The sequence below is a fragment of the Aythya ferina genome (genome assembly GCF_964211825.1).
Source record: "Aythya ferina genome assembly, chromosome: 14".
In the NCBI taxonomy this organism is placed as follows: Eukaryota; Metazoa; Chordata; class Aves; order Anseriformes; family Anatidae; genus Aythya; species Aythya ferina.
This window is the reverse complement of record NC_140312.1, coordinates 14,636,391-14,660,743: the sequence shown is the minus strand read 5'-3', so window position 1 is coordinate 14,660,743 and position 24,353 is coordinate 14,636,391. Positions and strand designations below refer to the sequence as shown.

Below are 24,353 nucleotides of genomic sequence, written 5' to 3'. Positions count from 1 at the left end.
CCTCCGAAAGTCCAATACAGCGGTTTTACTGGTCCCCTTCCTGGCCTCGCCAAGAATAGTGAACTCCACCATTGCGTGGTCACTCTGCCCAAGACAGCTCCCGACGATCACGTCCTCCACCAGTCCTTCTCTGTTTGTGAAGAGAAGGTCTAGCGGGGCACCACCCCTGGTAGGTTCACTAACCAGCTGCGTCAGGAAGCTATCTTCCACGCTCTCCAGAAACCTCCTAGACTGCTTTCTCAGGGCTGTGTTGTGCTTCCAGGATATGTCAGGGAAGTTGAAGTCCCCCACGAGTACAAGAGCTGATGATTTTGCAACCTCCGTCAGCTGCCTGTAGAATTCCTCATCCGTCTCCTCATCCTGGTTCGGCGGTCTATAGCAGACCCCGACCAGGACACTAGCCTTGTTGTCCCTGCCGATCCTAACCGAAAGGGACTCGACCTTGTCATTCCCAACCTCGAGTTCTACAACCTCGAAAGACTCTCTAATATAGAGAGCCACACCACCACCCCTTCTATGCTGCCTGTCCCTTCTATAGAGCTTATAGCCAGGCATTGCAGCACTCCAGTCATGAGACTGGTCCCACCACGTCTCCGTGATGGCAACCAAGTCGTAGCCTGCCTGCCGTACGATGGCTTCCAGCTCCTCCTGTTTGTTACCCATGCTGCGTGCATTGGTGTAGATGCACTTCAGCTGGGCCATTGCCTTATCCTCCGGCCTTGCCATTGTTCCCCCTGGCACAGCCCCAACAATCCTAGCCTCAGCCCCATCCCCCTTCCTACCTAGTTTAAAGCCCTCTCAATGAGCCCTGCCAGTTCCTGGCCCAAGATCCTTTTTCCCCTAAAAGATAGGGACCCGTCTGCGGCCATCAGGCCAGGTGCTGAGTAAAGTGCCCCATGATCAAAAAACCCAAGATTTCTGCATTGGCACCAGCCCCGGAGCCACGTGTTTAACAGGTGGGCTTTCCGTGTCCTCTCTGAACCCCTCCCTGCCACCATAGGGATGGACGAAAACACCACCTGCACTCCCGCTCCATCCACTAACCGACCCAGTCCCCTAAAGTCCCTTTTGATAGCCTTGAGGCTTCTCTCTTCGATGTTATCACTGCCCGCCTGGACTATCAAAAGGGGGTAATAGTCAGAGGGGCGTACCAGGTTAGGAAGCTTCCTGGCAACGTCCCTGACCCTGGCCCCAGGGAGACAGCAGACTTCCCTACGGGTAGGGTCAGGCCGACAAATAGGGCCCTCTGTTCCCCTAAGAATCGAGTCACCAACAACAATAACCCTCCTGTCTTTCTTGGTGGAGGCAGTCCTGAGGCGCGGAGTCGACCTCCTCGCCCCAGGCATCCTCCTGGGAACATTTGCTACCTCTTCCTCACCCACTGGTCTCTCAATCTCTAGGGCCTCAAACCTGTTGTGTAAGGGCACCTGGGAAGGTGGGGCCGGAAGGGGAGAGCATCGCCTGCGATGTCGAGCAGGGACCTGTTTCCATTCCTCCTCAGCTCCCAGATCCCCTCCCTCTGCCCGACGGGGACAGGGCGGGGGGTCCGCCCCCATTTGAGGAGTCTCACCTCGGCACCTCCCCTTGAGGCCCTGCAGGGAGTTACTCCAGAAGTCTATCTCCCGCTCACACTCCCTGATGGCCCTCAACCTCTCCACCTCAATGATATGTAATCATTGCAGCTTTGGCTAATAGACATGGCACTGTTTACTAAAAATAAATACAGATTGTGCATTCTTAATGACAGTACAGAAAGTGGTCTTTCTAAAATCTAAGATTCCTAAAAGATTTCTTGCTCAGAATCTTCATGCTGTATATTCATAGTTTTAACCCCTTTTAAGCACTAATCTCCACCTCCTGCAAAACTTTCCTTACACGTTGTATATCTTGAAAGTAACCTGGCATTGTGCCTTTTCTTCTTGTAAAGACATTCCCCTTAAGCAGCTATTTTGTGTGTGCTATCATGAAATGTAACCAACAATGCAGTCCCCAACAAAAACAGGCTGCAGATGTTGTGCTTTGGCCACTAGTATATTTGCTTGCTCTTGAAGATAGGACTAATTTATTGAACAGAACATGTTTTTGCTGATATAAACTATTTTAGCAATAAGACTCTTGGCACTAAATGCATATCTGACCTTGATAGAGAAAGCTGGCTTGCTGTAGTTTTGTTGTATTGCATTAGTATATTAGACTGTTGGGTTTTGTTCCACAAGGTAGAGAGTTTAGCTAGATGGAAGCTGCCAGCTTTCATGTGTAGGTAGCATTGTATCTGACACCATAAATCTAAATAACAAAGAGAGTTAATAAACTGTCTCTCACACTGAGTTTACTAAAGGCAGTGTTAATTAAAGCCAAGCTGTAAAGAGACTTGCTTTTCTGTAGGGGCCTAAATATTGGAAAAACTGAATGAGATCATCTTTGTAAACTCATCTTTGAATATTTCAGGGAAAGATGTTTCAGTAAAAAAGGTTAAAAGAATGATAATATCTACTTCAGATTTTTGATATATTACCGATATTAAAATGCACCGTACCCTTCACTGAGGGCTCTGGATTTTTCAAGGTCTTGAATTACATTCAGAAGGACTTTAATCTTCTCCTGGTTCGACAGCAAGGATTCCTCTACAGACTGTAGCCTGCCTTGTAGGGCACATAGTTCACCATGTGCCAGATGAATTTGATTTATTTCACTAATCTCTTTGTTGGTTTGTGGGTCTGTTTCATTCCTTGGCAGATAAGACTTTATGTGAAATCCTTCTAAACAGCTGTTACACTGGGAAACGTCAGACGGGGTAGAATTTTTCTCAATTTCAGTATTGCATGAAGAAATAGATTTTGATGCATTACTGCTGGTCAATGACATTACTGCGTGATCATCATTTGTTAGTGTCACACAGCTGGAACCTGTTTTGTGCTCTCCTGCTTGTTGATGGTCTCTGAGGGAACAAGGAGATATGGTGTGATTTGATGGAAGTGATAATGGCGTAGTTTCCTGACTGCTTGCATCTGTGCTGACTACAAGCAGCTCAGAGTCACTTTTATCTCCTTCAAAAGAGTCAGAATGAGGATTACATTCACTGTAATTAGCAGAATGGTTTAGGCAAGGGTTTATTTTTTCACAATCAGATGACAGCATGCTCTTTTCATTGTTCTCATTGCTATTTATGATAGTAGAAGAATGTAGTGAATTACTTAAATTCACGGTTGTATCTGGTGCATCCGTGGAAGTATTGCTGTTTTGTGGAAAATTCACATGAATGTATTCAGGCACCTGTGTAGAAACAGTTGTCTTTTCTGTTACAGAGAAATCATCTGTATGGATAGGTCCGTTTCTTTGTGCTTCTGATGGTCTTTGACTTAACTGACCATTTACCTTACTGTTCCTAAATCCATCTTCCCAATGATTAGTTATTCTTAAATAACAGAGGTCTGAAGACATAATGTCTTGCTCAGAAAGATTGCCATTTGCTTGGATGCAATTTTCAGCCTCGGTTGGCATTTCTGTTAATGATTTGCTTACTGCCAGTTTTTTTCTTCTAAAAACAGGGAAGTGTTTCCTGAGGCTAGGAGATGTTTGTATGGCAATATTTTGAAGCCCTTTCTGAGCCTTGGGAAAAGATGGAGACTGTAGCAAAAAATTGTGGTGCCTAGCTACTTCTTTATTTCTGGTCACTAATGCAATATCTTGGGCTGGATTAGTACCCAGTTCAGTGACACCTGCTGTCTTCATGTTCATACCATCATCTTTGAAACGAACTTGCTGAGATTTGCTTCTGCGGTGGTGTGGCTGTCTCATAAAATCGACTGAATCCAGACTGTTTCTCTTCAGCAGCACTGGACGCATTTTCATGTTTTGCTGGGCCACCAAATCACAGTTTAAAGTCTGCAAATAATGTGTTTCTTTGCGACCCATTTCATTTGTCATTTGAGCTCTGTTTTATGGTTGTATTCCTTAGATGGAAATGAATACCTTACTAATGAAGAAACTAAGCCTTTCGTTCTTCGTCTTGTTATTGTATATCCATTTAGCTGACATGTTCTCTTTAGGGATACTCTTTCAAGTTTAATTGCTGATCAATCCAAACAGTAGAAAAAGATATTAAATATCAAATTTAAGGAAAGATTTTTTTGTAGCTGGAGAATCCAGAAATCCTTGTGTTGTGAAGCAAAGCAGACAGTTATGCTTATAGGTAACTAATGTAAAGGTCAGCTTGAGTCTATGGCTTTCCTGATGGCTCTTACTTGACAGTCAGCTCTCCATCAGTGATGCAGCTTTTTTATGTCTGTTACATATGTCTTACATGCATATTGTCTAAACAACAGGCTTTATAACTTTTTGGGGCACTTTCATTTCTGATGCATAGTTTTACTGATGGAATTACATCCATTAATACCGAACAGAATTGCTTTCTTTAGAAAGAATTTTTCTTCAGAAAATTTGTTAATGTTGCAGATGCAACTCATCTTTCCGTATAGTTAAGCAAAATGTAACCACTTCTGAGCAGGCAAAACTAATATCCAGTAGGGTTCACTGAGAGACATTATTTTGTGTGGTTGATACTTCCATTCATGTAAGTATGAGGCCAACTGTATCCAAGGGACTGTGTCATTTGGTCAAGTTCTGTAAGTACTTTGACATCTGAAGAGTGGTCCAGTGTGAATAACCAGCAAATGCACATTAATACGAAATGTTGCCTGAAAGTAAGAAGACAACAGTTGTAGATGAACAAACTACCAAATGTAATTTTCTTCTGCTACCTCTAACAACACTTAATTTCCAATGGTTTTATAACTTTGGCAGTGAGATCCTGGTATAAAAAATGATTGTTTTTTTCCTATAATTTTTGGAGCACCTGAAGTTTTCCTCACATGAAATGTCACAAAACAACTAAAAATGGAAAGAAAACATTCAGAGTAATAATTTTATTTTGTTGTGAACAGTACTCATGTGTAGGTTTGAATCAGGGGCCAAATCTAGATTTTAAGATTTAAGTCTTGTTTCAGATTTAACAAATGGCTAGTAAGTCTTGTTATGTATGAAGTATACAAGAAGTGCAAAATAAAAATTTGAGTACTTAATTTGGTGACAAGTTTTAAACTCAGCATTTAAATTTTTTTTTTTTTTTAGTTGTTCATTTTTTGTGTTCGTATCTGAGCATGATTCTTGCTTAAGAGAAAATAAGTTACTCTGATGTTTTAAAATGAGATTAATGCAAATGGAACTTCCTGTTGGGACATGAAATCTTTTCCTCACAGTATCCAATTTGTGGTGATCAGGACTGAAATCGGCTGCACAGGCATATAAAGCATTTCACTCAATTTGCATGCAAGAAACAGGACTCTAAAACTGTGGTTTGTCACTTCTCCAGAGCTCATAAAAAAGCAAATGTTAAATATTTTGAGTGACCATTTAGACTTATGGCTCTGAGAAAAAAATAAGATCAATTATATATTCATAATGACGATGTATTGCATACAAAATAGAATTAGGAAGCACAGAAGTCAAATTGAACATTTTATTATGAGCTGACTGTTATCAAAATTTTACTTGCAAATGTTTTAGCCTTTCTCAATTGTAATACAACCACTAATTGTTTCTGTGTCCCAAAAATAAAGCTTTGACCCAATTGTCACAGCTGCCATTTCAATTATGAAGCTTCGTTTGCCACAAAGACACAGCATTCATAGGTTAAGGTGTAATGAGCACTGACTACTTTCAAATTCTATGTATCTGTTACATAAAAATGGTATTATTAGTGAAACTTGAAGTGATAGTGAATTGTCACTGCAAATGCAGATTATGACCAAATCTCCTGCGTTGATGATGGTTTTTTCATAAGTTTGTGCTTAGGTGTAACATAGAAGATTCCTTTAAACTAGGCAGTCACCCTGTAGCAGGCTGAACAGTGGCATGTTCCAGTGACTCAAGGGTTACACAGTATTGTTTACTTCTCGGAATATGAAGCCTTGAGCAGCTAATATGTGGCACAACATGGCATGGGAAAGGCATCACAGTGCATCACTAATTCACTTACAATGTATTAGGGTTGAAGTAAGAAAATATAAAGGCAAGAGAGCAGGAAAAAAAGAAGACTGCTTCACATATAACTAGGAATCACATAGGCCAAAAGTAAACTTGTTACTTCAAGATTTTTATCTTAAGATTTTCATTTTAAGATTTTCATCTTAAAATTTGTTACTTTTATAGAATTTTGTTGGCAATCCTTGTTACACATTTAGACTCATGATGACTTTCTGAGTTAGAACAGAGGTGAGTATATACCGTATGTAGTTTTGTTCAAGTTATGTACATTTAAATTGCATGTGTTTTAGTCAAGACTTTTTCACTCCAGATGTAGTTTCTGTTCCTCACCCAAATAATCTGTGTTATAGATTTCACTTCAAATGTGATTTCTCCTACCTACATTACAATAGTTTGGGCCCGCATTCAGACTATGCAACAAATAGTGCTAGACTGCTACATCTAAAACTGTCTGATAGAATAGAATAGGGTTAAGAGGAGAAATTTGTGCTAAGTATGGGAAATATATTTAGGATTTTTAATAATCTGATAGGATTTGCTTTTATGATTACAGAATTACAAAGATTCTTAAGATTGGGGCTAATTTCCTAGCATGGTCTTAATTTAAGGCACTGTTCAACTGCTGATTTAATTACCATGACTGCTTGTATTACCTTAGTATACTTTTTTTTTTTTTTTTTTTTTTTTTTTTTTTTTTAAGCATTGCACAAACTTTACTATATTTAACTTAGAGGAACTGATGTAATGAGTGTAGTGGGAAAGATACTTTATTACAGGGTATAGCAAGCTTATATAGTCTTATGTAACTTTCTGGCAAAGTAATTTTAGCAAAGTAATAATACGCTATTCTATTATTAAGCTTTAGAAAAAAATGAGAATATCATGTGATTTCAATGCAGAGAAAAATGTTCCATAAAGTAACAGGAAACAAATATGTACATTAATTGTCAAGTAGCTTAAATCACTGTAATGCTTGTTCACTCTAAACAAATGCACACAATAAACAAGTCAAATAGTTTTTACAAATTAAGTTCCAGTGCCAAGTTATGAATTCTCATATTGTCCAGTAGTTACTGGAGGCTTTTTACAGTTTTATTTGAGAATTTATCCAAATAATGCAGTAATATTCCCCACTTCCCATCACAGCTGCTATGCTCCAGGCAGACGGACTACTTTAAAGTTATAGTTACCCAATTAAATTCAGATAGGAGCTAACCCTACTCTAAATACAAGTAGAAAGCCTGTAAGGTTTTTATAAGAGCTCTCTACTTTGGCTATAGAAGGCAAGTGAGATAGATTATTGACTTCTTAATCTGCAAATTGCACATTTAATTCTGTACCATTTCTGTTACCTTTATTATCCACTGATCTGGGGTTAGTATGGATTGTTATAATGAGAGTTTCAATGCCGTTGTTCATATTAAAAAGTTGAAATATATATAGATAGATAGCAATGCTAAAATATTTGTGTTTAAAACCCAAATTCACGAAATTCAGTAATTTACAGGTGTCTTTGTCTCCTAAGTCAATGTAACATTTCCAGTTAAAATGTTTAAATAGCATTGTCCCAAATCCAGCATATAATCTCTTGTACTTTTCTAGTACAAATATTTATGGGTTTTGTTTTGCTCATTATTTTGCATTGACTGAAGTATGAAGAATTCTAATGATCTATTTTATAGAAATTCCTCTAATATATTAATTATGTCACTCCTAAAAATGAATATATATATATATATATACACACACATATATATATAAAAATGCCAGTCTTAAATTTATCTGTTGTAATACTAGTAACAGTTTTGGTAGGAGAAATTTACTGGACTTGAATTTCTGCCAAGGTTCCATGACCTTGCATCCAGCCTCTTCCTTCCCTTTCCTTCTGTGGGCAGCTGCTCATCAATCTTGAGGAGAAGCCTTTTGCCATGGTTATTTTGCTTAATTAGCACAGTGGATTTGTTCCAGTCTCTTCATTCAGTGGTTGCTGAAGCAAGTGACCTACTAACTGTTTGATGGTTAATGCTTATGATTAAACACTGCTACTAATATGGTGCATATTTCATGCTCTTCATGACTCGAGTATGTGAATCTGACTATAGATATCATTAATTCCATTAATTACTCTTTATGGTTATTTTATACCATTAAAGCAAATTTTGATTTTTGAAGTCTGCTTTGTGCAGGTACTTCTGAACAGTGATTGTTAAACTACTTTTCTAATCTCAGAATCATTTCTGAGTATTTAGAAGTGCACAGACAGCTTAGTTAGTCAGCCAGGCAGAGAATGACCAGAAGAAATAGTATATTTTTCTTATAATTTTTCTTCAATCTTTCCTTTCCTCTCTCTCTTTGAAAGAGTCAAACATTATTTTGGTTTGTATTTTAGGTTAATGACTGAAGCTATGTGTAGAGGGATGCAGTTTTTAAGGATGAGTGGAGATTGTAGGAAACTGCGTAAATTGAAAAAGCATGTAGTGAAGGGCAGTAGTGATTTTGTAGGAGTATAGGTGTATTTGTGGTGGTTCTGCCCTTCTTCTGACTGAAGTGCAGCTGCAGTTTGATGAAAAAGTTGAATATTTGATCTGGTTTTCAGATTCATTTAGTTGTAGTTTGACATCTTGATTTTCCATTTTACTAGTCTGCTTTATAAAAAATGTTTTTTCTTTGTAGTGACAGCGTGTTGTATTTGTAGTGTTCTGCTTTTCCTGTGTGCACATGCTAAAGCTATTGTTTCTTGGAAAATAATTCTGGCCAAGCACTTAAAAATAACCAAAACGCTAGGCTAATAGCATTTTGTGAGGGCTTTCAGCAAGAACACGATCAGTGTAGTTTACCTTTTACTTCTGAGCATCAGAATGTTGTTGTACTTGTGTTTTGGCCAGATCCGAACTTGCTAGTTAATACCTGGATTCACAACTCAACAAGATGGAGGATTTTTTTCAAATGCAACTTTCTTACATCTTTGAGATTTCTGAAAATAGTGAAGAGCTCAGAGATTAGAGAGAATTCTGATGACTAATTTTACTAGTCATAGCAAAACTTGGCCCTAACTCTAAATATGCTAATGCTGTATTCCATCACAAGAAATTTCAAAAAAATAATCTAGTGCTGACTTTATCACAGTTCCATATCTTGGAAGAAAGATACTTTGTTGGTTTGTTGGTTTGTGGTCTTTTTTTCTTTTTGGGAAAAAAAAATAAATTAGTGTCTGAAGTGGAATTTTTTTCAGTGACAAATATGAATTCACAATTTTTGTACATTGATTTGGATGTCAGTTGGCATCATGCTCACTTTCCATTTTGTTGTTTTGTGAACTTCAACAATAGGTATTGGCCAAGTGGTTTAATTTAGTCTCTCTCTCTCTCTCTCTCTCTCTCTCTCTCTCTCTCTATATATATATATATATATATATATTTGTGTTTGTCTTTTTCTCCAAAATCATGAGAGATGTGAGAGATGTTGAGGATAAGCCAGATAGTACTTCTGAAATCTCTGCAGATTAAGTTGAAACACATAGCAGCAGATAGTATGAGGAGCTAGAGATGGATTTAAAATTTTGGGGGTTGGATGATTCTAACAATCTCTCCCCTTTTATTGCCCTTTTGTCATAATATATCCTAAGCTGAACTGCATTGGTTTCCCCTTATGCCCAAGCATAATCGTAAACAGTGGTGTGAAGTTGACTTTGTTTTCCACTCCTTCCTCAAAGCTGAGTCATGTTTAGATGCTCTTTCTCTCTTCTTTTCAGTGCACAGTAAGTTTTAAAAGATATATGTTGGGAAAAAATACAAGACAGCTTGCTACATGTTTTTCTTTTTGAAATGTAAAACTTAAGGCTGGATGAAAAATACTCTATCCAAAAGGAAGTAATTTTTAAAATCTAAAAGTGTAATGTAATTTATTGGTTATTTACCTTTCAAAATTCTTACTGTTGTTCAATTTTTTCCTTGTTCAGTGTTCTCTCAAAGGCAACATCTAAAGCAACCATTGTTGTTAAGTCATTCTAGGATGATTTTTAATGAACAATTTAATTTTTTATAACATAAGAAACCCCAATGGAGTTTTTAGTCCTGTTTGTTTTTAACAGCATTTTTGTATTCAGTAAGGCCAGAAACAAATTCATCACAGTCCAGCAGCCTGCGGAATTATTTTTGATAGCTTCACCTTTAATTTAAGGTAGCCTTCATGTTTATAGCAGCCTCTTTTATAGTAGCATGAGGTTACTAGGGGATTTTGAGAGTTTGGAATAGAATAATAGAGAGACATTATGTAGGCCTCTTATATCATTCTCTGGAAATCATACTGGAGAAAAAAAAAAGGCAATTAATTTGAAAATAGACACCATCATCAGATATTTAAGCATAATTTTTCCCAATTATGAATGATACAAGATTTTGTAGCCATAAAGAAGTGTGATTTCATTTATCTCAGTCCCTGGGACAAGCACTCAGAAATACTAATGCTTTTGATATTTTTTCTGTGTTTGGAGTATCCCTCCTTGCACCACGTGCATTCTGGAAATATGGGAAATGTGGTTTGGCTTAGGCTCGATGTGTTCATTTTCATCCTCTCTGCCTGTCTGAATCTCATCATCTGTTAGAAGAGGCATTGTATAGGCTTTGAGGAGATAGTGTTTTTACAGAGCACTTAGAGATTTGCTTATTTGCTAAATGTCAGAAAGTTCTTGTGTATATACAGCTGGAGCTGTGACTTGCACATGGTGTGGTGAAGGGACCTGTTGGCTCAGGTAAGCGCCTCATTGTCATGTTTCTGCTTAGACCCATTTAAAGTTTAAAAAGGAGATGTTTCCATCCAGTTGTTCCATGCAGAACTCAGACCACGACAGACCTAGCACATCAACAGTCTATAGTACTGCATTTTGTACAAAATGTACCCACATGAATACTAAAACTTTTTGAAAGTGTATGAAGTCACAGAGGCAATCTTTTCTATGTAACGCTTTGTTTAAGGGGCTTGTTAATATTTAATTGACCCTGTCATATTAGGATACTGACGTAAAGCTGCAGCTGCAACTATGTGACAGTGCTGATTCTCATTAAATATGCAGTGCTTTTACTTGGGGAAAAGTAAGCAGGGAAAAAATAGTTTTAAGTTTCCTATACAACCAATTGCATCATACAGCTTACATGATGATTATAGTCAAATAATGACTTTTGATCTTTTTAAGCAAAGAGCATAACCCTAATTTGCACACAGTGTAGTAAAAGGGGATGCAAACTGATTGGGATTTCTTGCTACTAACGAATTAAATATATTTTAGTAATTTAAACTAGGTGTTTTTTTGTTTGTTTGCTTTTCTAAATGACTTTTCATGGATCTTGGTCCAGTAATCAAGCTGAAATATATAAAGATATAAGATATCTTTAGATATATCTTCAGATATAAGCTCTTAGCCTCTGAGCTACATAGGGTGCTGTTCAGGTCTGGTACAACAACTCTGTTGGAAAGCTTTACTCCAGAATTTGCTGGGAATTTACTATTAGACAGTTTCTGTCATATCTAAGATTATTTTTTTTTAATTGTTTTTTGTCAAAATAGAGATGAAAACATATCACACTTTGCAGTTACCTATTAACCAATTAGGACGTTAGGACAGAGATATAATTGGCAGTCAATTATATTTAATGGTTATTAAATTTAATGGCCATAGTTAAATCTAATAGTGTCACAAATTACAGCTGCTTTAATTTGTTTGCATTCTGCAGTGAAATTCTTAGCGATACTACATTGCTGAGCAATACTTTCTAGATAGGAGCATCTTTGGTTTCTTCTTTTCATTATTTTGTCTAATTTTCTGATAGACTTCAGTGGTGCTTTCAGGAGCTTCAAGGATCTTCTAGCTTTATGCTATTTAAACAAACTGCCTGATTTCATTCTGTAAGAGGACAATTTGTTTGCACAATCAGAAGGTAGCCTACAGACACTGTTAGGTCATCTAAGGTATCTTACTCCATGATATAACACATTTTAAGAAGTTAGGCAGATCCGAAGCAACTTAATTACTGTTGTGTATTGACAGAAGGGAATTGCATAGTACAAAGAGGGTCTTAATATGATTTTTTCCATTACTTCCATAGGGAGATTTATTCTTTCATGAATAAATTTCCTAGAATACTTGACTGTCAGATAGGTCTATCATGTCATTCTTTAATGTTTTTCTGTTTTGCATAATACTGACTTTTTGGGTTTCTCTCTTTGAAGTAGTCATAGCTTTCAAGCATTTCCCATCTGCTCTCCTTTAGCCAAAGTATGTTTGATTTAACACTATTTTGCTTTTATAATTTATACTTCCAATGGTTTGGGTTGCTCCTCTGTTTCACAGCTCCTTTTTTACTAAAATCCAGAAAGATTATTTTACAACAAGTCTCTGTCATCAAAACAATATAAAAAGTATCATCTGTATCTTGTGATAAGCAAACTGAACTTTGGCTCCCAAATTTTTATTAGGGTCTGCAAAGGACTATCTTGAAAAAGCCATAGATGTCTCATTTGTTTTATTTTACTCACAATGACGTTGCTTAAGTACAACTGTTTTTATGATGTGCTTTGTTTTGCTTCTCAGAATTAACTGTTAAAATTGAGTTGTGTAGGTTGCCCTGTTAATAATGCCGCTCTAAGTACAGATTATTTTGAGAGCCCTTTAGCTAATTCTCCTTTAGTTTATCTTTTATTTCACTATTTATATATATGCTGCCAAATATCCTCTACATTACTGTCCAATGTTTTGACACAATCTCAGTCTTCCCTTTTCATCTGTGTATCCTGGTTTTATGCCTGGCACCCAGTCAAAGAGGAAGCAGTGGTGAGCTGCCACTGGATGATTGAGGGTCCTGTCTGCAGATGCAGCCACAGACTACTCCTGATTTGAATTTATTCCTCTCTAGTCTGAAAGACAGAGGGAATGGTTGGGAAAGCTCTGTTTCCAGGAGGTGTCTCTAACAAACTGGGTGAGTTTCTCGGAGCTTGTAAAACATATTAAGAGAGTATGAAAAGGAATATCAGGCAAAGTTGGAGAGAACACTTCTGGCCTCCTTTTGTGTTGCTCTGCATGAAAGCTTCATCTTTGGAAATTATGCATGAAAAACCAGTACATCATCTTTTCAGAAATGGAAAAATTATCCTCCCTCTCTCCCCCACCCCCCCGCAAAATCTGATGAAAAGCAGCTTTGCTTTTCTTGATGTAGCCTCTCTAAATATAACACTCAAGTTTTACGTTTCTGCACTGATTTTAAGCACAGTATCTCGATTAATTTAATATTTAAATAGGTAGGCATATTTATTCTGTTTGAGATGTAGATTTAAGTCCAAAATGGCAAAATTTTGAAATGATAAATTTTTAACTTTCAGGAGACTTGTATAGTATCATTTTTACAGCTTAGCTAGACACTCTAATAATCTGCATTTCTTTTTCCCTACCTTTTGAACATAGGAAATAAGTAGTACCTATTTAAAGAGTTCCTTCAGCATATATTGAAAAGAGGCAATCATCGCCTTTATGCTCTGATGTTAACATGAAATATTCTCACCTCATTATTTTCCAATCACAATTTTTTTTTTCAACATGCAAATGTCCAAAACTTGCTCAGGATGTCAGACTCAAGTGAGACTCAAGTGCCTCCTTCATGACATTTGTATTCAAAGGTGACATATGGCAAACAAGTATTTGTTGTTGGCAAAAAAGAGATATGGCAAGAGCAGTCTGTCATACAGTGAGTGACGGTATGCAAATCTTGACGTTTTCGCAAAATTTGCTTCGTGTCTTTTTGATACAAAAATATAAGTATTCTCTTGAAGAAATAAAAGTTTTCTCTTAAAAAAGAAATCTTGAAGATGAGAAGGAAGAAGTTTTAGGAAGTATTTTACATAGTTTCTTGTGTAAGGGCATGGATGAAAATGAACTGAAAGTATAGATAAGCTGCAAGCAAGCTTTTGAAGGAAGTATTTTTAGCTGAAAATGCATGTAAGGTGCAGAGCCTACATACTTAAAACAATTCTCCCAAAGTGCAAATTTGCAGACTGCAATGATACAATGGAAAAAGCTGACAGAAAGAAGGAAACATGAAACAGCAGAGAGAAATCTTTTAAATGACCTCTACATGTACAGGGCTGATCATCAGTTAGTAAGACGTCTTACTGCCTTGAGTTTCACAGAGTAAAGCAAAATGCTGTTTATGAAAGTGAGTGCATTTATTTTTGTGAGAGATAGAATAATTTGTGTAGCATAGTCTGGTATCTGGAGATTTCTTCAGTGAACAGGTTGTCTTGGATAGTATTCTTTGATTATTTATTCTCATTGGCCAGTACATAGAATATTCTGTTCTGATTGTGAGCATTGCCACAGAAGATTTCTGTCTATGTTTGTGTTCCTGTATGTGCTCAAATGTTCCCTTGTTCCCTGCTGCAGTGGTTTTTGGTAATGTTGAATGAACCTTGCTTAGCACCTAAGAAAGAAGAATCTAAGAAGAGCATAAGATTTATTTATTTTTTTTAACTATATATATATTCAAGTAGTTCTAGCAGGTTTTGTGACCCACCTGAAGGTGGGATGAAGGTGAATGGAGAGAAGGATCTAACATAGATCAGTAATACAGGGTAGTATGTTATCGTCTATCTTGAAAAAGAAAAGGATTTCAGCAGAGGAAGAGATTATAGGATTTTGTTTTAGTGTTACATCAAGATATAAAAATTACTTCAGGTTGGTGAGACTGAGTAGAGGAGATACTGTGGTATTTACTTTAGCAAAAAATGATCTAAGCTGGGCAACTTTTAGGAATGAAAATTGACTGTGATATGTCTATACTTTGCTTGAGATGATGCAGTGCCATTCTGCACAAAGTGTAGAAGATGCACTGAAAAATAGAGATGATAAATGAAGAGATGATAAAATGAGATTTTATTTTGGAGACTGTATTTAGGGGATGCTAATTCAAGGTTTATTTTGAGGAGATAAGAAACAACACATTTTTCTGATAGTAAGTGAATAAATTCCTTCCAACATATATAGCATAAAAGGCTTTTCCCCCACTCTTTTTTGGCAGTGTTAGTTTGCAAAGATAAGTGTACTTATAACTGAGAATTTTTTCTTGAAAAAATGCGTGAGTGCTTAAAGGGAAATGGAAGTTATCCAATGTGACAGGTTGGTGGGTTGGAAAGTGCCCAAATAGCTGTCTCATAGCATAAAATTTCACTGCTCTTTCTCATATAAGTCTGGTATTCTACTATTTTCCTGTTCATTGAAAAAAATATTTGGAAGTACTTGATTTCAGTGTAGAAGTGTGAGCATACATACTACACCTTAAATTATTGTAAATTTGCATACAGCCTTTATAAAAAGTTAACATTATCTATATCTGTAGGTAGATGTAGATATATAGATAGTCTGTGCATAGGCAGACATGCAGCTCTGAGAGTATGCTGCTTTGCAGGCCTCTGCTGTTTGATTCTAGCCATACTAGTTAATGAAATTTATCTTTTGATTTTTTTCTTTAGTTGTGTAGTTATAACAAGTAGGCCAACAACCAAACAATGTATTTGCTGAGTAGCAAACTAAAATCTAGATTTACATGGTTTCTGGAGTGACGGTTTCTCTTTTCCCTACTTTTTCTCTGTGTGTCTTTAAGACTGCTGTGGAAAGTTTATATTGTGTGTTGAATATATGGTTTTGGCACACTTCTCCTGGTATGATAACTGATATGTTAACTGAAACTTTTGAGTTCTGTCTGTTCTTCCTTCAGATGTCAGCTGTTCGTATATTACCAAAAAATTCTTTTCCATATCTCTTGATTACACGATTATTACCTTTTTCCGTATCTCTTGATTATTATTATCTATTTCCATATCTCTTGATTATTATTCTTGGGGGGGGGGGGGGGGGGGACAGGATGGACATAACACATACTTCAGTCTTATTTCATGTCCTGTGTTGGTTCAACTAGCAGAGCACCAAACTAAAGATAGCAACATCATAAAATGTTATATGTTCTTGTCTGAATTTTTGGGTTTGTTTATTCAAAATCTTAGTTCTGGCGAGGAAAAAGAGACCGGGAGTGTGTATTTACTCCTTCCAGTTTCTGGAAGGTTACACTTGCTTCATGTCTGTGCTGAACTTCTTCCTTTACAGTGTTTAACACTTGTTTATTTCTGAAAGTAGTCTACATCTTTTCTAGACAGGAGAAGAAGCCTAATCTATCTCAAGTGTCTTATGATGATTTTGTAATGTAATCTCTTCCTGTCATCACACTGGATCTTGTTTAGTACCAGAGCAACAAAAAGTGATGGAGTTTGTTCTTATGCTACACAAATATTTTCATTAGAAAACTATTTTTTTTCTTTTGAGTGCTTGGCTCACATGGATGCTTTCAGGGATTTCTTCCATATGAGAATCTTGTGTTATGCAGAGATCTATATTCTTTATATGTTGGCTGTAGCATGCAGCATTAGGTTTCAGCTTTTATTTCAGTTTTCAAGATGTAGTTGGTAAGGTAAACATTCAACTGAGGCCCCATTTGCATAGAGATTAACAATAAGGACTAAGTTTGTGATTTTGAAGTATATCCATCCATTCAGTTTAACTTGGACAAAGTTTTATTCAAATTTCAATTCTATTTCATTGCATACTGAAAATAGATATATTTTGTTTTTTGATCCTACTGATTTGGACAAACAAAAAACCATTATTCCCCTGTTGGCATTATTTTACCCTCCTGTGCATAAAGCTTCTTTTTTGAAAAAGAAACATGATCTTTGCCTAGACTTGCATACACTGAGTATGATTTTTATCTCCTTGTGACCTGTAGAACCCTTAAATATGAATGTATATGCTCCTGTAACACTGGCATTGAAAAGAGTATTGCATGCTTTGTTAAATTTCAATTAATAAAATGTTATGAGGATGTTTGTGTGACCTTGAGAAAATTAACATATGCAGTATGCAAGAAGAAGTATGTAACCAAAAGAATATGCCATCTTCTGTAAAAAAAGTAATAAAATAAAATAAATAAGTCTGTGGAGTTTTACAGAACACTGCTGTTTTCATTGCTGTATTTCTGGGTTTTGAAAACATCATAATGTTATCTTATATCTGTAGTACCTATGTATATTGGGATCACGTAGTAACATGACACTCTCTGCCCCAAGTTGTGTAATTTTTCATTGTGTGTATTTATGAATAATGTTGGTCAATATAACATATCATTTGATAATTGAAGACAATTCTGCTTTTTCTCTTAATTTGGTTGTTTGGTATAGCACAGGGCTCTACATGGGAATACAGGAATATTGGATTAACTCCTAATACTTAATACTATGATTCAATTTTAAAAATGGGGGCCACTACTTGAACAAGTGAAGTTAAGCAAGTTAAGCCTGGCTGAGAGGTTGAGCCTTACTTCTTCCTGCAGAGTTCCCAGTGGATCTGATAATATGATTTTAGGTCAGAATTGGCTCTTAACAGACCTGTTGAGAGTATAGCTAGAGGAAATGTGACTTGTCTTCTTTTGTGCAGTGAAGACTGGAACATACTAGGAACAGAGAGAAGTCTAATGTTAGGGCTATATGTGCAACGAAGGGAAAATCATGGACGTGTTTCCTTGTTAAACTGGATATGCAAACTTATTAGAGGGGATGCTGTTATTCAGAAAAGGGTATTCTAGGTGTACATACTTTCATTTTCCAGGCAGATTGTTCTGAATTCCTCAAGTAAGAAGTTACTGTATTAGGTGCTTTTTGAAATTTTAATTATAATTGTCTTATATCCATGCATGTCTTAGTACTGGAAAGAATGTTTCTTTAGTTCCTTTCCATTTGGAGGGTGTTTGATACGTTCTTCCTATTAGAATTGTTGGGGGATAGTGAAAAGGAAGAGTACAGAGGTAATGCTATATTTGTACATTAAGCACCGTTTCCCTTTTCAACTATGCATATGTGGAATGTATGTAAGAGATTTACATTCCAGGAAAAATGACTATTTCTAACCTAAGCCATTTAAAAAGAGAAGTTGCTGAAGACTGACTTCTACACTTGAGTTGTTTCCATCATTGCAGTATTTGCTTACTTTCAGAAAACCAACTCTGGGCAGTCAACTTGGTGCAGTTCCTTAGCTTTCAGTTGGTTTCTGTATTACTGTGGGGTTTGTTGTTGTTTTCCAGATAATTTGCAAAATAACATGGCAAGCGAGTAAAGAAAAATATTTAGCAATCTCCTGTTCTGCATTTCTAGTTCAAGTCTTGCAAGCATTGTATTTTCAGTTGTGATTCTCCAGGATGTCCATAACTTTAAAATAAACAAACAAGTAACTAAATTCTGGCCACTTCAGGATGTTGAGTATTCAATGAATGTAAGGAGGAGTCAACAGTTGCTCTCATATCACAAACCTTCTAGCATGTGTTGGGAGACAGTAAGAGAAGAAACTGTGCCGAAATGCATTCTCCATGGCTTCTGGATTTTCTATAGAAATAGAGAAACTGGTATGGAAAGCTTGTGCCAAATCTCATCATGGTAGCAGGGCTGGAATTTAAAATCTGCAATTTACAGCTTTGTCACCCGTACTCCTTCCAGCCAGTGGATGACGTCAGAAATGCAAGTGGCAGCATATTTTGCTCTAAAGAAATGCATTTTTTTTGTGTGTACTAGGCTGAGTATACTTTCCTCTATCTCTTTCTAACTTCTGGTTCTGAAAAAACAAACAAACAAACAAACAAACAAAACAAACAAACAACAACAACAACAACAAAAACACACAACAAACATTTTCCATGTGAGAGAATTGAATTATAGCAGTTAAGAGACTGGATTACCAGAAAATGGCTGGCAGTAACTGCTGGAGAGATTGAAATTATGCTTATTGGCTTTGGCAGGATATATGCAGAGAAAGAGACATTTCCTGTAAGCTCCCTGGTTTTGTTGCAAAAAGCTGCAGGTGGAGAAAAATATCTAGGTTGAGATATAATGAGCTGGGAACTCCTGAGAAAACGTTATTTATAATCATGCCTGCTTTTCAATACCAGAGCAACCTTTTTCTCAAGTTTTATCTTGCTGTAGTGTAGTCTGCTAAGACAACCTAAAGAACTGGCATGCCTTTTCTTTCAATTTTTGCAAAATGAAGCAGTGATATAATTGTCAATTGGACTGGTAGTTGAGATTCTTGTATAAATTCTGTTTCATTTCATCCCCAAACTATCATAAACCAGAATTATCCATTTGTGAGAAGGACTGTTGAGAAGCGTAGAGAAAGAGTGAAACCTTTGTTGATTATTTCTATCTGCTATGAGTCATTTTACCTCAAGATACACCACTCTGCAGATGTTGGCAAGTTCAGTGACATGTATGTTGACAGATTCCAGTTGAATACATGAGAAGTGTGTGATGAAGAAAAGTCTTTGGGCTTGCTTGTTCGTTTGCTTTACAGTCATGTTTTCTGTTTTGTACAGCTGGTATCCTCAGTTTTCTGTGATTTTATTCTGTCATTTTATCACTGACTTTTGTTCTGTGTATTTTAATGTCCTGTGTATGGTTCAATGTTGCTTGTGAGGTGCACAGATTATGCAGGGCACATGCCTTTAAAAATAAATTGTAGCATTTAAAAATAAATTGCAGTTATTGCCTAGCTACCTTTTCTAAAAGTAGAGATAAGTTGTTTTCCAGATGTTTCACTATGTGTGAGGAGATGATTAGAAAATAAAATACTTGAGTTAATTATTTGCAGCCTTGGAAGTACTGTAGCCTTACAATTGCTCTCTTTGCTTTCCAGCTCTCCCAGTGTTAGGAGCCCCAGGCACTGAATGTAAGCTTCTCTGCAACTCAGTTTGCTAGAGGTAGCAATTCTAAATTATAGCATTATTGCCATTTGTAGCATTATTTCAATATATTTAAGGCTTAAAATTGTTCTTTCTTCAAAGCCGTTGGATGGCAAATCACTCAAGTTTGGTCCCACTGGGGTAAAACAAACCAGTGGATGATTTGTTTTTCATACTTGATTCAAATACTATTCTTTTATCTTTTTTTGATTATTGCTGACTCAGGTAATGAGATTTTAAAGTTGTCTCAGTAGTAACATGTTAGGAGTGCTCAAAAATAACTACTTTTCCCCTTGATATTTAGAAGGAGTATAAGCTTATCTTTATCCAAAGCTTGTTTATTTGTGAATAAATTTTTGTTGGAAAAGTCCAAGTTACATAGGTACCCAAATGCCCATAAGGACTGAAGTGCTGAAGGTGCCAAGTTAAAATATATTAAAATATATACTAGGAGGATGAATTTATAGGTTTTCTATCTGCTTTGCATTTCTATTTGTGAACTAATTCTTTTAGTGCATTCAGTTCTGAATCTTGATAGTTTTTGTTAAGTCTCTCAATATTAGCTTTCAAATGTCAATGTAAAGAAAATGGGACTCTGAGGTTAGAGGATTTTATTGAGATGTCTGGGTGTTGTAAAGTTAAAGGGAGAGGCTTAGTAACTATGGGTTTTTCAGCCTGCCACACACTATGTATATAGAAACAGAAGGAAGAAAATGTTACGCAGTTGCATAATCTTAGGAGGATGAAGGGCAGCATGAGGTGTTTGTGGTACATATAATGAGATAACAAGTTCCATATCATATTTAAGAGGAAAACAGTACAATGACAGGGAAAAAAGTGAGATGATATTTTAGCATGTATTTTGTGAAGGCATTTGGAATCAACCAGACCTTATGCCTAGTCTGTTTTGAATGGCTTTCAGAAGGGAGAGCTGCAACAATGTGGTTAAAAATCATGGAAGTGTAGATAAGCATTTCATTGTCCTCTGGCTTATGGTTAACCTTGATGTCATTTAGAGTTGTCAGAACAGAAAGGATGATAGGTCATCCTTTCATAATCTACTGATGTCACTACAGGAAAAAATTAAAACCTATGAACACAGCAAGGGTTCTGAACCTTGCTGAAGAAATAAGCATGCCATTTCTCTGGGCAACATAAGCAAATGTCCCAGTGATGTTGAAGAAAAAAAAAAAAAAAAAAAAAAAAAAAAAAAAAGCAAAGCTATTTCTTTGCCTTTTATCAGATAGCCTTTCTAACTTGTATGGAGTCAAATTTTGGTTTTAGCTAACAAAGTTATTATTGGAGTAGTTAATTATTGATACTCATCTCTGTAATACATCTGTGCTGTCCTGAATTGTGTGGCACTTGCTTGTCTTTCATTGTTTGTTTTGTAATTCAGTCTTTTTTCAGCTGGCATTTTAAAGGTCTCTAGTAGTTGTGGAAATTGAAACAAACATACTCAAAAACCATACAGAAGTAAGCATCCTCAAAAACATCTTGTAGCCTGAAGATTGTTTTCCACATGGGAAAGCTGTAAACTTCAAAGGATACTGACAGATAGTATAGATCTAGTAGACTTAACAAACAGAAAATGCGTTCCTTGTATGTTGTGAAGTGTGTGAAATCCTTAAAAATGTATTCTGTAAGTTAATCACCACAAGTAATTGCCTTAAAACCAATTTCCCTGTGCTTTCCAATACTTCTCTAAGCACAAGAATACAAAATGACCCAGGCAATGTGTGTTTTACATGATTGTAGCATCTGTAGTGATTTTGAAAATAAAACAGCAGGCTGTGCACATAAGTGGCTGCATCATATGTAATATGGCCTGCCCTACTTTGGTGACTCTGGAACAAAGAACCCTTTCTTCTATTTTGTATCCTGGGATGTCTTCCTGGGGCCTGTTATTGTGACATCTATAATTTCATAGAAGTTATTTCCTTTCTTACTTCAGCCTTACAAGCAGTACATTGCCTTAGTGACTCTGTGGTGAGGTTATTTTCACAAAATTGTACTGTTTTTTATTTTAAACTATAATTTTATTTTAAAAGGGCTCTGTGGGTATAGCTTCAGGTGTTACTTGAATAAGTAGAAGTCTGATTAAGTGATTTTTTATTTTTTTTTTGAAAATGTATTCCTGCAGTATTAACAAGAAAATGAAACAGTGCATAGTGTGTGTTTTGTCTTAGTTCAGACATGAGTGGGCATGCAGTTTTTCCAATGTTGAACAAGAAACCAAGTTAATATATTGCCACAAAGCTTGGTAAGGCAGGCAACCTAAAATCTGTTAAAGAAGTTTTGGTTATCTTATACTGTTAGCAAAAATAGTTAGGTACACGTTTCAGTTTTCTTTAGTTTGTTCTTTATGTATCATAAAACTAAAAATAAAAACTTACTTGAAAAAAATAATTTTTGATAGAACCCACAAAAATGTTGCTGTGTGTAATCTGTCAATATTGCTGCATTATTCTCCTAACTACAAGTCCAGAAAAAATATAAAATGTAGGAATGTCTAACTGGCAGTCTAGAGGCATGTATATCCTTATAAATGGTAATGACGCAGTTCAGTGGGAATTGTGTGTTCACACATTCCCTCATTTTTGTTTTTTTCTGATTTCATATCGTGATAGAGATGTCTGTGTTCCTAGGTGCTATTTGTTTCATGGGTAGCTCTCAGAAAAGTGTAGGATTCCCATATTTGTGTCTGGTGCAATAATTAATATCTCTCTATCTGTCATCAAACCATGCAGACTTCTCATACATTTTGCATGTCCCCATTTTACTAAATATGCTTGTACATTTAGGTTGTTTCCTCACTTAGTTTTTCATGAATTGCTGATGTGCCCCAAACCAGTCAGTGAGCACCAGTAGCAAGGAGGGAGAGCTCGCAACAGAAAAACACTTGTAAACAATTTGGGGTTTTGGCAGTTGCCAATAATAGCCATTCTAAACTACTCTGCTAGCTCACTGTCTGTGTGCTACATATTTATTTTCTTCAGTTTTCTAGAACATAGTCATCTTTCCACTACAGAATCTCTTCCCTACCCAGTTCTTTAAAATCCTGAATAATGTGTTCTTGAGTTCAATAGAATGCAAGTTCTTTTTTTTTCTCCTCCAAAACTTTGATGACTATTACATAGAATTCCTGTTTTCATGCTTGATTACTCTGTTTTTCCAGAGCATCTGTGACTTCAGAGGAACAAACTACGCAGTCCAAACTAATGTCCTGGAACTGTCTAGTTGCAGCACTTTCATTTGGAATTTTATGATTTTTTTTTTTTTTTTTTCTGGTCTCTTCTCCCAAGCACTAAATGATAAGGCAAAAGGAAATGGCCTTAAGTTGTGCCAGGAGAGGTTTAGGTTGGCTGTTAGGAAAAATTTCTTCACTGAAAACGTTGTAAAGTGTTGGGACAGGCTGCCCCTGAAGCAGTTGAGTCACCATCCCTAAAGGTCTTCAGAAATTGTGTAGATGTAGAGCTTAGTGACGTGGTTTAATGGTGGACTTGGCAGTGCTATGCTAAAGTCCATACCAGATGATCTTAGAGGACTTTTCCAACCTGAATGATTCCATGATTCTGTGATAATCTGGAAGGACTAAAGGAGCTCCAGTGCTGTTCCTGGGTTTCAAATTTGCTTTGTCCCTACTGGTTTATCCATTAGGTGTCCAAAATATAAATGATATTCTTTCTCCTGTTTGTTTCTAAATTGCTTTTTGTCATTATATTTTGTATAAATTATTTGTAATTATTTGCCCAAAATTTAGTTAACTGTTTAAATGTTTGCAGTATATAGCACACTCATATGTCAGGACATCGCACCCAAAAGAAATCAAAAAAAGTTGCATTAGCTCACATGACTAGAGTACAATTTGAAAAAAGAAAATGGCTTTGGTGTAGTAGTTAAGGGAAGGAAATTGCAGGAAATTCTATTGCAAATGCCCCTTAGCATATTGTTTTGTTGTTTTTTCGCACCCCTTTTTTAATCCTCTACAATGTTGAATTCCTGATGCTAACCTTTGCAGTCTAGCAAGCTCTGTTTTAAGCTGTAGAGTATTAGCAGTATCCTTTAAAATAAAAGCAGAAGAATATTTTTTTATTATTATTCATAATAAAACATGCCTTGAAAATCGATAATCCATGGGAAATTTGATTCTGGTCCCTTTTGTAGTTAAGACCATAAGATTCACCACTAGCTTTCAAAACTCAGTACTTCCTATTGTAAAGTTGCAACTGTAATTGAAAGGGCTTTGTGTGACTTGGAGCCATGCAGTAGATCACAAAATACAGGCTTAGGAAGATATAATGTAGCATTCAGCACAGTGAGTTTATGCTATCTTAAAAGAGAAAAGAATCTGGTTTAGTTCATAAAGCATACCATAATTATGTCCTCAGGAGATAAGTTCTCTTAAAGTATCTCACAAATTCTTCTGAACATGTGATGGTATAGCATCTGTCAAGTACATGTTCTGTCATTCATAATTCTAAGAGTTTT

General features: G+C 36.3%; 2 protein-coding genes across 3 annotated transcripts in view; one reads left to right on the top strand and one right to left on the bottom strand.

Moving 5' to 3' along the window:
• The window catches only part of DOCK2 (dedicator of cytokinesis 2), a 192,208-nt gene that overhangs the window by 88,610 nt on the left and 79,245 nt on the right, over positions 1-24,353 (top strand). The window lies entirely within an intron of this gene.
• Positions 1-24,353, bottom strand: part of INSYN2B (inhibitory synaptic factor family member 2B) — a 42,072-nt gene that overhangs the window by 10,879 nt on the left and 6,840 nt on the right. Inside the window, exon 2 of one of the 2 annotated variants that reach the window (XR_014697878.1) lies at positions 2,516-4,697. Coding sequence is in view for 1 of the 2 variants with exons in the window: in XM_084535550.1 (XP_084391676.1) it covers positions 2,537-3,927 (1,391 nt within the window). In the remaining variant the exon portion in view is untranslated. The remainder of the gene's footprint in view (positions 1-2,515; positions 4,698-24,353) is intronic. The other variant, XM_084535550.1, reaches the window with a different exon arrangement.